The sequence below is a fragment of the Neolamprologus brichardi genome, chromosome 12 (assembly GCF_056152115.1).
Source record: "Neolamprologus brichardi isolate AB-2024 chromosome 12, ASM5615211v1, whole genome shotgun sequence".
Lineage (NCBI taxonomy): Eukaryota > Metazoa > Chordata > Actinopteri > Cichliformes > Cichlidae > Neolamprologus > Neolamprologus brichardi.
The window spans coordinates 19,067,960-19,081,013 of NC_142115.1; the positions used below are offsets into that span (position 1 = coordinate 19,067,960).

The 13,054-nt window shown below is 43.2% G+C and overlaps 1 protein-coding gene across 1 annotated transcript; it reads left to right on the forward strand.

Annotated features, from left to right (window-relative positions):
- The first annotated feature begins 329 nt into the window (after positions 1-329).
- On the forward strand, positions 330-12,340 carry cmya5 (cardiomyopathy associated 5). Its single transcript, XM_006784159.3, has 14 exons — positions 330-792; positions 1,609-2,254; positions 2,381-5,065; positions 7,996-8,091; positions 8,181-8,399; positions 8,488-8,510; positions 9,062-9,186; positions 9,279-9,413; positions 9,597-9,743; positions 9,973-10,120; positions 10,225-10,358; positions 10,818-10,935; positions 11,009-11,185; positions 11,277-12,340. Exons 1-14 carry the CDS (start codon positions 677-679, stop codon positions 11,527-11,529), a joined length of 5,022 nt encoding a protein of 1,673 aa, XP_006784222.2. The 5' UTR covers positions 330-676; the 3' UTR covers positions 11,530-12,340.
- Positions 12,341-13,054: the final 714 nt, after the last annotated feature.

The window sequence follows — 13,054 nt, forward strand, 5'->3', positions numbered from 1 at the left end:
TTGGTTTCCTCAAAGTAATGCAGTTTATTCACCCTCACCCTCATGAGCTTATGCGTATAATCTTTTCTAAAGCTCTTTATAGAAATTAGGATCTTTTTTTATTATATTATTTGCAGCCTCCTCTGGCATCAGTGTGCCACTTGCTTTTTGTTCTATGGTTTGACGCCCTATTACAACTTGTTTTATGACTCCTGTATAGTTCTGGTCAGCGGTTAGATAGCTTACAAGATATGTGGGTGCGTGTGTGTTGCCACCAGCAGCAGGGTGGCAGGCGTAGTGTTTCAGCACATGGCCTATATTTAACTGGGGGAAGGGGATTTTGAACTTAAAGTCATATTGCCTCTGTCAGCTGCCACTGGCACACACAAAGGTGCAATGAAACATTGCTTTTTTTAAAATTTTGAAACTCTAAATTCTTAATGTTCACTGTGTTTGACTCAGTCTCTACTGATATGCACTCCCACCAATTGCTTTGCCCTTGTCTTACTTGATTCCCCACTTTTCATTCCCGGCTCTGTCTATTTCTGTCCCTCGCTGAGTCAGATGGACATCTCCCAACTTAGAATGACACAAACAGGCGGACTGACTACCAATTCAGAGTGGCTCAAAACATCAGGAGGACTCTAAAAAACAATACTTGGAGTTGAAAAGAGAAGATTTGGGGGAAATTACCAAGATGGACGAATGTGAGAGTCTGTATTCGGAGATGACGGAGCTGCAGGAGTTTCAGTGTGAAGCTTCAGATGTCATGAGCCAGGATGATGAAGATGAATTGGAAGAACTACAAAACAGGTAATTAAAAAAAAAAAAAAAAAAAGAATCTGAATAACCTTATTTTTATTCATATTATCCCTGTTTTAGAGTGATTTTTTAAAATGTTAGCTCTTTGTCTCTGAGCTTTTTAACATCAAATAATTTGTTATAAACAAGGAAAGGAGAAGATGTAGCTCATCTCCATCTGGAAAACATAAACTCAATTTAGTTTCCATTAATCTCCATTAATCTAACTTAATGCCTTAAATAATCACGTAAAGAAGTGTCAGTGTGGCAGCTATATCAATGTTCGATGTTGTTCACCACCCCATGTTTTACATCTCATTTTTATACTAGTTTCCTCTACTTATTCTTCCCATTTCATAAATAGTAGAAGAAACTGATATGTTGGAGGCATCCCAGAAGGCCAGGTTTCGCTTTTCTAATATTACATGAATGACGCCTTGGGACGTCACCTTTCAGGGGGCTCTGGTGTATTCATAGCTGGAGGGATGGCTCAGAGCGCATCAGATCATTATTTTTTTCAGATCATCACTCTCACTGGCAGCCCGGCACCAAACACCTGGTCTAATGCTGGAGATCTGCAAATCTCAAGTGATCATCTTGAGAAAAGATTAACTGGTGTTACTGTGCTTTCATCTTAGATTAACTCAGCTGCCTCGGTGGTCCAAAATGTTGCTCGAATATGTTTTGATTTGATTAATTGCTTTGTCCTCAGGTTATATTTCCATGAGCTGTGCCAAAAAGATCTCCTCTTGCAGTCAGACTGTTTACTCATGCCGTTCCTTCCTCCCTCCTCATTCCTCTCACTCTGTCAACTCCTCTCTCCTTCAGTCTCCGAGAAGTTGTCCAGGACCCATCGGTGAAGCCCAAGCTCCAATGCCTAATGGTGGATCCGTCGTTCTCGATGGTAACAGTTCAGAGCGAGGACAGTGGTATTGTTTGGGAGACTGCCTCTAGCCGCTGCTCTACTCCGTGGGCCTCTGAGACGAGCTCCACCTCTGAAGCTTACAGCATGGAGGGCTCTGGAGCTGCAGGAAAGATCACCATCGTCTTTGATGAGGAGAAAGTAGTCCGCAGGAGGACGAGGTCTGGAGGAAGAAGCAGTAGGCTCGGGGACAGGCTGAGCCGACCTGGTAGCTCAAGATCGGCTTCAGCTCTAGGAGTGGAGAGACCGGAGATGGCAGAGGTTTCACTTCCCAATGTCAAGCAGGAAAACAGCAAAACAGAGACGGACTTGGAGGAAATCAAAAGCAAAGATCAGCAGCTTTTTAGTTTGATTTCAGAGGGCTATGAGATTCTTAACATTAGAGTCCCCTCTAAACTACCCACTGTGGACGAGGAGGAGAGTACAGAGCTGCAGGACAATTTGTCTTATCTGGATCAGACTCCAAAGATCAAGTCTCATAATCACATTGAGTGGATGTTGCAACATAATCAAGTCCTGCCAGAGGGGGAGGAAATACTGGAACACCAGGAGGTACTTTTCTGTTTCATTTGAAAGATTGTTATAATGAACTTTTTGATCTTTATTATGTTTCATTTGTCAGTTTAAGTGTTACAGTGCACTTTTTGGATTGAGATGCTGATTTTAATTTCTCCACAGCCCTCAATGCAAGATTCTTCTCAGCCATCAGCAGACACAGAGCGTGGACACACACCCACTCAGAGAGAAAGCACCAGTGACATTGACTATTTCGAGAAGTTTACCCTTTTGGATGTGGTGGCTCCTGGAGAACAAGCAGAGCTGCAGGAGGAGTTTAAACAGCCTGCAGCAAAACTCCAAGCTGAGGAACAAAAGCCTGCTGGAGAAACAGCCACAGGCGCCCCCTCTGCATCTGAGGACTCTTTCGTGTTTGTTTCGGACGTAGATATAGTTGGGGAACACCTTGATGAGGTCTTCTATGGAGAAGGACTTCCTGCTGATGCACTACATCAGAGAGAAGAGGACAAGACTGAAAGCCGAGGAGGGATGAGAAGCAGACGAGAAAGCCAGAGGTCAATGAAGGGGAGCGGATCAGTGTTGTTTGAGAGTGAAGAGACCACTCTCACGCCCATCTTTATCTCTCCTGGACCTCCTAAGATCATTGACCCGATCCTGCTGGAGGAGCCCACTGCCATGTCCTTCATGTACTCTGACCTTTACGAGGATGCTGTGGGTGAGAGGAGGAAGAGTGATGAGGAATACTCTGAGGCAGAGAGCGTGGCATCTGAGAAGTCTTACAGGAGACGTTTGTCAGATTCAGAGGAGGCACATGGGTACCTGGAGAAGTTCATTTTAAAAGACGAATCTCCTACGCTGGATGTTCAACCAGAGCCGGTGGCCAGTGAGAGCGAAGGAAGGATGATGTGGCCGCAGAGTAAGTTTGAAATGACAGGATGTTTAATACGAGTGCCAGAAGAAGAAAAGAAAGAAAAGGTAAAGAAGGAGGAACCAGAGGTGCAGGAAGTGCAACTCTCTGAGGCTACTCAGGAGGAGACTATAGGAGTGACCTCGGAAGATTCAGGTCAAGAGTCTAAACCACCAGAGAAAAAAATGGAAGATCAACAAATGAAGCTTGAAGATAAGACAGACAAGACCGAGTCTTCTGAGTGCAGCTCAGAAAAGCCACTTCCTGAAACTCCCCAGGTGGACTGTAAAGTAGACCACACACAACAGAGTGAGGGTCATCAGAGAGAAGAAGAAAAAAAGTGTGAGCAAAGCTGCACTGAACCTGAGCATGGCTGTGAGGAGGTGTTAGAAAAGACTGATGAGAAGACACCTGTAGTGCGTGCAGATATAGAAGCACCTGTAAGCAGCGAGGTGCCTCCTGCGGTCAATATATCTGAAGTACAAGCAGAAGCCTGGAAGATGAGTTTGTCTGAGGAGGTTGTTTCTGACACCAAAATAGAGTCTGCTGATGAAGAACTAGTAACCAAAGCAGAGGACTTAGCTGAAGTGAAGGAACCTGAGACTGTAACACAGGAAACGTTCACTCTGACTGAACCCTCAGCTCAAACACCAGCGTCACAGCACAAAGAAGCCGAAGATGTTGGACCCGTTGAGGTTATCACAGACTGTGATGCTGCAGTGCACACTGTTGTGGAGGTAACGGAAAAAGCAGTGAATGAAAAAGAGATTCAAACCCAAGTTTGTGTTGATCTTCAGGAAGTGAGAAGTATTCCTGAAGGACACGAACCTCTGACAGGGGAAACTACTGCTGAGGACAAGTTGGATAAAGAAGGGTTAGAGGTCACAGCCACGTCCATTGAAGTAACCAAGCCTGTTTCAGAAGCAGTCATGACAGATGCAGATGAGAAACTTCATGCAACCCTTAAAACTCAGCAGAAGCAACAAGACATGGCTGATGGTGAATCAGACAAAACAAACTCTAAAGTACCCGCAGAGACCAGTAGGACTTTGGTTCAAGACATAGTGACCGTAGGTGATGAGCTAATCCTCCTCGTCCCCAAAGGAGAAGCTGTAGAGATGGATGTAGAGATCAGCCAGTGGTCAGAGAAAGGTACGGTTCCTCTCCCTGAGTCTAACAGCACAGCTGAACTTCAGGCACCAGCAGAAGAAACAATGATGGAGCCTGAAGTCAAAGTAGAACCAGAAACCTCTGCAGAAGAACAAACCAGGAATGATTTCGATATGGACTATTCGCCACCTGCACCTGTAGAGGAAGCTGACTCCAAGGAGGCAAAGATTCAGAGACCCATAGAAGAAGACAAAATCATCTTTACTCCCCAAGAGGATTCATATGAAGTGCACAGAGAGGAAATACATCCTGAACAAACAGTCGTAGAACAGATGGCAGAGATTCACGAGATGGAAGAAACGAGCGTTATTACAGCAGATCTAGTTCCACATGTTGATCTGCACAGAGAGGATGTTGAGCAACAAATGGAGCAAGATTGGGGATTAGCAGAGCACCCAGATGTGCCTGATGTTGAGATGGAATATGAAGTGATTTCTAAACAGGATGCAAAGGAGATGCCAGAACCTGAAACACAGAGAGATGTGGCTGGGCTATTACCACAGCCTACTCTGAAGAAAGAAGAGGATGAAGAGATGGTGGTAGAGAAGGTAGATTATTTCCCAGAAGAAGAAGAAGAAGAAATGATTGAGGCCGACTATGAAATAATCGACGCAGAGGAGGAAATGCAGGCCCAGTTAGCTGCTGAGCTACAGGGGATGGACTGGTTCTGTCTCACCTGTGGACTTCTGATGTCAGAGAAAGACTGCATGTCTGGAGAGCATCACAGCCACGATGTGACTGCCGTGGATACGGCTTACGAAGAAATAAAGGTAATCTAATATTGAAGCACAGCTACACACGCAGGGCAGCACAGTGGAGCAGCGGTTAGCACTATCTGTGTGGAGTTTGCATGTCTGGTTCTCTCTGGTTCATGCAGTTCGCGGGGTTAGGTTTATTGATGTTTCTAATTTACCTCTTGGTGTGAATTTGAACGGCCATCTGTCCAGATTGTGCTCTGCCTTTCGCCTTATGGCAGCTGGGATAGGACCTACATCCTACAACTAATGCTGATGTAATTGCTCTCTATGGTACCTCACCTGATTTTGTCTAAAACAGCCTGTAAGGGGTTACCTAGCCTACAGTGGTTATTTCCTAAAGCCTGAAAACAAAGCCAAGAGCAGTAGTCAGGATATAGTTTCCTTTCTGAACTACGATATAGAGTGGAAAACAAAAGGTGGCACAGCATCATGAACTGAACAAAGCAGAACACCAGTTTTTATACCGTAAAATCAAATCAAAATTTTTTATTTTCTCTGGTTCTAGAAGGTCAAAGTGGCTCCCGACTGTTTCATCATTCAAACATGTAGCTGCTGACACAGCACAAAAACCACACTCATGACTGACGAGTACTGCAATCAAACAGCAGCTCATTATCCTACATCTCACCAGTGTTATGAACTCTTGTTATGAACATCACACATTTTACAGGCATTAGTATATAATAAACTGGTCTTAGATTAGTCAACATTTCCATTCAATGCCAACAGGCCGCCACTTCTCAGGCTGCAGCCAAGCACATTGAATTGTAGTGATGCAATGCTCTGCTTTGATCGGTGCAAAGGTCCAGTGTGACATCATCACGTAGAAAATGATATGCGATCCGTACACACACACACACAGGCGCGCTTTCCTCTCTCGCTGTACCTCTGGGTGAGCTTAGGGTCAGCCATCACGTGTGGAAATGAAACCTTCTAACAATCAGCTATTTTAGTCTTTTTCCTCAAATTAAAATGTAAACAAACACAGATCTGTGTTTTTGGGCTGAAGGTTCAAGACACATTTTACTGCAACAATCAGAGAAAACGCCTAGACACACACGCCTCACTAAGGCATAAGTTATTTAGGCTTTTCTGTGTGGTCTGTCAGGAAACACCTGACAACAGGAGAGGGGTATGTCGGACTTCTGGCACTTAAATGATGAGAAAGTTGGAACAATTTTAAGAAAGATTGAATGTCATTTCCAGCTGATATTTGAACCAGGTCTTGGTGATGTGTGATCCACCATATTTATGTGAAGTATTGACAGCTGTAGAGAGTAAACAACATAAAGATCAAAAGAGCAAAGCTCTAATCTAAGTCTGACTTCAGCACCAAGAAGTGCAGTATATTCAAGTACTCCACAGAGGAGGAAAATTGATCCTGGCATGCTCACCATGGAAACTTAGCAAACTCGTGTCCGGTCCAGTTCTCCAAGCTAGAAATTACATTGCACCGCTTCACTTTGTTTGGGCTGTTTGTCAAACATGTGTTAAACTGCTCTGTAATGTTATAAATCTGCTCTTAGATGAGAAATTCATGGCATTCAGAAAAATAAAGACTGGCTTATTTTAAGCATAAAACATTACCCAGCTGACCCGCAGACTAATTTAGAACTAAGATGTCAGGGCCCATAATTTGTGGTTGAATATTATGGAGCCAGCAGTGTGAAGGGAAATACCTTTTCAAGACCACAGTTACTGCTTTGAAAATTTACTGTGGTTATGATTGCTAATAACTCAAAGAAGTGGCTGTTGTTTGGGAAAAAAATCTTAATTGAATACATTCAGACATATGACTAAAGTCTGGCTGTTGGTAAAGCTAAAGGCTATCTCTGTGTGACTGGCCCAGGATTGTGTGTGCAGGTATGTTCACACGTTCTCCTTCAAACACCTGTTCTGACTCTTAGCAGTGAGGAGGTTGTTGTCAAGAAGCAGAGAGCAGGGAGCGATCAGTGACCACATCTTGACCCTGTTAAATGTGAGCTGCTTGTGCTGAAGCGGTGACAGGGGATCGCCGCTGCTCTTCTTCCTGGAATAGCGTCTCTGATGGCTCTCCTTAAAGCTGCAGCAGACTCGTGTTTTAACTTCAGGATGAACCCGTTTTATCTCTCTGAATAGTAACAACTTGCGGGAGGGATTTGTTTAATCTTTAAACAAGATAAAGAACTCAACAGAGCAACTGAGAAGTTGTTATAATGAGTAAAAAAGAAAGCATGTTGTTTTCAGTTGGTTAATAATGTTGTAAAAGATGAAACACCTTCTGTGAAACCCTGGCAGAGATACCAGCCCACAAAGAGATCTGTATTCTTGTTTATCTGCTAGATTTTCTTTAAAACTTTATAATCTTTTGAGGTTACAAACTCTGAGAGAGCTTTGGCTCAGCTTTGGCATCATATGCAAAATATTTCACTTTGCACATTTGCATTATTGTCAGAGTGCTTACAACTGATATTTCAATAAGAAGAGATCACTTGGAAGAACTGAACATCATTTATTGAGACAGAAAAACTTTTTAGCAATCAGACTTTGACGATGGTGGTACAAAATCCCAGCACTGACAGGATTTAGGACAGGAGCCCCCCGAAGTCTAGATGCTGGTGGTGGTGAAGATGATGACTACATCCAAGCCTTCTTGGATGGAGCTTTAACTGAGGTGTCTGTGAGGTGGAGATGGGGAGGAGAGTCTGAAAGGGAGAATGACGAGAACACAGATTTAAACCACACAAAGTGGATGCTGATTGGCTCAAAGAAGGTGGGCAAGAAGATGACTGGACTAGAGTAATGATGTCAGTATTGAGACTGACAGGATGGGGAAGCAGTAGTGATGTAAAGAACAGAAAAGCAGCTGAGCACCCAGGAAAGCAGGGAGATGAGTGATTGCAGATCTTCCTTACTGAACTTACGCACAAGCTTCATTTAACCTGTAAGTGTTTGTAAAACAGGAGTCGCTGAGTGGTTTGATCTCAGAGCTTCAGGAGAGATCGGAGAACATCGAGGACTTGGTGTCAGAGCTGGAGCTTGCCTACAACTCTGTGGAGGTAAAGCATGCTTTAGTTGCTCTAAGCAGCACTGTTAGCTCGTGGTAGAGTTTAATCAAAAGCCTCTCTTTGCTGTTCGTCTGGCTCAGGATCAGTTCATAGAGAGCGAGGCGGCCATGAAGGCTCAGAACAAGGAGATGATGGATGTGGTGATGGAGCAGTACAATAACATGTCTGTCAGCATGGAGGAGGAAAAGAAGACCAAGCTGGAGCAGCTTTATGATCAGATTGTCTCCTTCCAGGAGAGCATTGACTCGGCCAAGGCCATTCTGGAGACCGCAAGCAGAGAGGCTGAGACTGAGGCCAGCGTGAGTCCTGAAGCTCCTCTGGTTCATTGCTCATGAGGGTTTGTGTCAAATTTCTAATAAAATCTTCTTCAATCTGCCCCCCCACTAGTCGCCTGAAGACATTCATGCAAGGTAATTTGCTTTCAATTAAAGATTTGGGAACGAGTGTGGTTTCCCAGGACTTTAGTGGCAACCAGTTTGGCATGCTGCTTGACCTCCAGAACCTTAACCTGTGGAGCATGCCAGTATGCTGGATATTAAAATGCATGAGTGAATTTTTGTTTTATTATTACATATCTAAGAAGCCGTGACAAAAAGTCAAAAAGTGCTAATTTATTTAACCAAAAACATGAATTTAACACAAAAATGTTTTGCCAAGAGGTGTGAAGGTCAGTATCATCAGAAGACAGATTTTATAATTATACTGATTGCCACAAAATAAAGATCCATGTGGTGTGAGCATGGGTGAGGGTTTCTAACTGATCTACCATAGCATACAACATATAGGCTGCGTTTCCCAGGCATGGATTAAATGTAGTCTTTATAATGGAGATCGTCACTGAATTTTTCTTTAAGGTTAGGTTCAGGCTTAATCTATGTCTGGGAAACTGGATGATAAAGTTGGACAAGTGAGCAGATCGCTCACACTTTTAATGCTGATTCACGTTGTGGTTTATGGTCAGACTTACAGCAGCTCTGGATTCAGCCTCGACAATGGAGCTGGGTCCCAAGGGACTGCTGGTGTTTGAGGACTATGCCAAGGCCAACACTTCAAGCTCAAACCTCGCTCAGCGAAAAGGAATCCCAGGTGGGTCTGCTGTGAGCTTACCCTGTGTTTGCAGATCTCGTGATATCACATGTACGTATATGTGGCATAAAGCTTCCTGGTGTGTGTCTCAGTGCCCCAGAAGCCGACACTGCTGCCGCAGGAGCCGGGCTCAGCCACCAGCACCAGCGTCACAGTTTACTGGAAAGTCAACCCTGGAGATATCATAGACTGCTTCCAGGTCTACTGCATGGAAGATCCACAGGGTGGTAAATACTTAGAGGATGTTTCTTAAACTGAAAAATTGTGGAAGACTAATAGTTGTAGATCTTTTTAAAAAATAATGATGTTGAACAGTGAACAAATTAAAAGGTTTCTGAGTATATAAATGTAAGGAGATGTTTGTCTTCAGGGTTACATTTGAGGTGTTTTATATCTGCTGTGGTCCACAGCTGTGTCAGAGGAGTACCGTGTGACAGTAAAGGAGAGTTACTGTGTCCTGGAGGACCTAGAATCTGACAAGATGTACAAGGTTTGGGTGATGGCTGTCAACTATACAGGCTGCTCTCTGCCCAGCGAGAGACTCACCTTCAGAACTGGTCAGTCTGCACGCCGGACTTATAGCAACACATCTGTTGTCTGATAAAAAAAGTTGAAGAACTGCTTTCATTTTTTCCTGACATGCTTGACAGAATTCAGATTTCTCCTCTGCTATATTAAGACAATGTGCTTGGAAGCAATCTGGCTGTTTGTAGTTTACAGACGAAGCAAGAAAAGTCCTGCAAAACCATAAAGGTGTACTTTTCATTAGTTGTCTCTCTCTGGCAGCTCCTTCAGTGCCAGTGATTGACACAGAGCGCTGCAGCATCCTGTGGGATTCAGCTACTCTGAGGTGGAGCTCAGCAGAACGGGCTCCTGGACAGAGTTACACTTTGGAGTACTGCCGACAGTATGAACTGGAAGGAGAAGGGCTCAGGTGGGTGTTAACCAGACCGGTAAGCACACTGACACATGTTACTATACTAGGTGTTTATGTAAAATGTTTGTTTGTGCATATATTTTTGCTGATGTGACTCCCAGATCCATCTCAGGTATCAAAACCTGTGAGCAAAAGATTCTCCTGCAGCCCAGTGAGAATTACCTGTTTTACATCAAAGCTGTGAACCAGGCTGGGGCCAGTGAACAGAGCGAGGCTGCACTCGTTTCCACAAAAGGTATCAAGAACACACATTTCACAAATCATGTTTAGAAATTTAAAGGATGTACATGACATCATGGGCATGAATGGTACAGTAATGTGGTGCTTTAGATTACTTTGTATTGTTCTTTTTCCAGGCTGTAATGATTGTGCAGCATACATCTTTAATGCCTTACAAGAAAACAAGAATTGTTTTGTTTTTTCTCTAATCCACACAGGGTCAAAAGTGTGCATGCAGGCTTAGCAAGTTGCACCCAAGAGATGTTTTTTGGTAGCCATCAATAAGCTTCTGGTATAATTCTGACTGAATACTACTCTACTTGGCAGAATCAGTAGAGTTAATTTAAATTGGTAAAAAGAACAGTCCACGGAAATCTTGATTATGATGATTTTATGTTCACAGGTGTACAACCACCCTACAGAATTTCTGCTCCCCTGCTTATGTTTTTATACTCTCTGTTACTTTTGTCTTGAGGGACGAGGTTCCACCTGCTGAAGGCATCAGCTCATCCTGCTCTCCAGCTCTCAGAGAACCAGACCACTCTGCACTATTCCCAGGATGCACACAAAACCGCCTCGCTCACAGACACACAGTAAGTGTAACCCAAGAACACATCCAGTAGACCTTATTAGGAAAACTCTTTTTAAAATCATCGTGTCCTAAAGGTGTCCATCCATCCTTGGTGAGCTGCTGCCAGCACGAGGGATCTATTACTGGGAAACCAGCGTGTCACAAAGTACGGCCTACAGGCTCGGAGTGGAATACAGCACAGCCAACAGAAACAGCTCAGTGGGGGAAAACAGCCTGTCCTGGTGTTTGCAGTGTACTCCCTCACCATCAGGGTAAACATAAGGAATTTTCACCCATTGCTGTGATGTTTCTGATAGTTTTGGTCTTTAACTTCCACTTTTCTCTGTCTTTCTGTCCCTCCAGTTTCAGGTATCAGTTACTCCATAATGACATTCAGTCCAGCGTGTTTGTAACTGAGACGCCTGACAGAGTGGGCACTCTCCTGGACTACCAGCTCGGTCGTCTGTCTTTCTACAATGCCCAAAGCGGTCAGTTATTAGGCACCTTCAGACAGAACTTCACTCAGCCATGCCAACCCGCTCTGGCTTTGGAGTTGCCTGGCAGCCTGGAGCTCAGCATGGTGCCGATGGTGCCGGAGTTTACCAAGGACAGCTAGCTCTGCTAGTAGCCTAACACAGTGGAGAGTTTACAGGTCACGATGGACTCTTAAAATGTTGAAGAATAATGTAGAAGAGATGATTCCTCTAAAGCTAATATATGGGTTTGTGTGTTGTTAGCTGATGGAAGAACGATCGCTTCAAGCATCCTTGGGTTTCTTGAAAGGTGGAATACAAATCGAAGTTATTATTATCAGTACTTCAACCACATAAAGCTTTAAAAGCTAGTTTTCTGCAATTGAATTCAAATTATATCTGTATCTAGGTAAAAAAAAAATACCTAAAAAGGACACTGTCAATTTAAAAAATAGAGGTTCTATTTCATATAAATGGATTTAAATTAAGTGCTTTGATTTATTTCCCCCATTGATGAGCGTGAATGAAAAATGAAATGTGAAAAATGTTATAATTCTGAACATGTGACAATCTTTTACTGTTTTTGTAGATGTTTTTCTAATTTCTAATTTCACCCTGTTCATTCAATCCCTTCATCACAGATGCTGTTAGTAAATGCTCTAATAACATATAGACGTTCGAACACAACCACTGCATAATTAGTCCTTTAACAAATTATTACTCATGGTTTTTTTGATGGTTTTTTTTTGTCACCACAAAGTTTTGGACTGAGTTTGTGTCTCCAAACATACACTGTGGCACTTTTTAAACTGTTTCATAATGTGAATATGTTTGTTTTGTGTAAATAACCTTTTTAAAGAGATGCAATCAGTTCTTTGTTTCTTATGTGCGAGTGTCAACAAATGTAGATCAGCTGTTTTTCTTCTTCTGTCTTGTAAAAACGGATTTCTCTGGTCTGAAAGAACATGATTATTTTTCTATCTGCTCAACTGAACTAATTGGTTTGACTCATTTACCATCCAGCCATCCTCCCCTTATCAGGTTCAGGGTTTGATGAAGGCTGTCTCAGCTGTCACAGAGAGGCAGAGTACACCCTGGACAGGACACCAGTGTGTTGCAGGGACTGTCGGAGGAAGCTCCACATAAACTCCGCATAGAAAGGACCCCTTCATTTGAACCAAGCACCTCTGTGCTGCAGATGTGTTTTGACTCATTTTCCTAATAATATGTCACCACTAGGGGGCCTTGGTGCTCCGTTAACTGTATTACTGTCTTTTTAAAAATAACTGTAAACCTGATCTGAACCAAATGACCACAAAAAGAAACTGAAATCTAATTATTTTCCAGACAAGCTTTTTTTCTTTTTTGGTGTTTGTCCTAAAGATCGTATTTCCACCCATGTATTTGTTACTCCATTTAGACTTTCAAATCCCCTTTTATAAGCAGGTTTGTGAGCCACAAGCGGTCATCACAGTTACATGCTTTTGGAGAGGACATTCACAGTTATTGCGTCATTATTTTCCAGGCAATCACACCCTTTCCCCCTTCTCGCTCACCTCTGACACCTTTTATCATTTCTGGGAAAATGGAAAGAGGGAGGGAGCAGAAATGTGGAGGGTACACACATGCAACACATCAGTGACCAGATGCTCCATGTGATGTACTGGA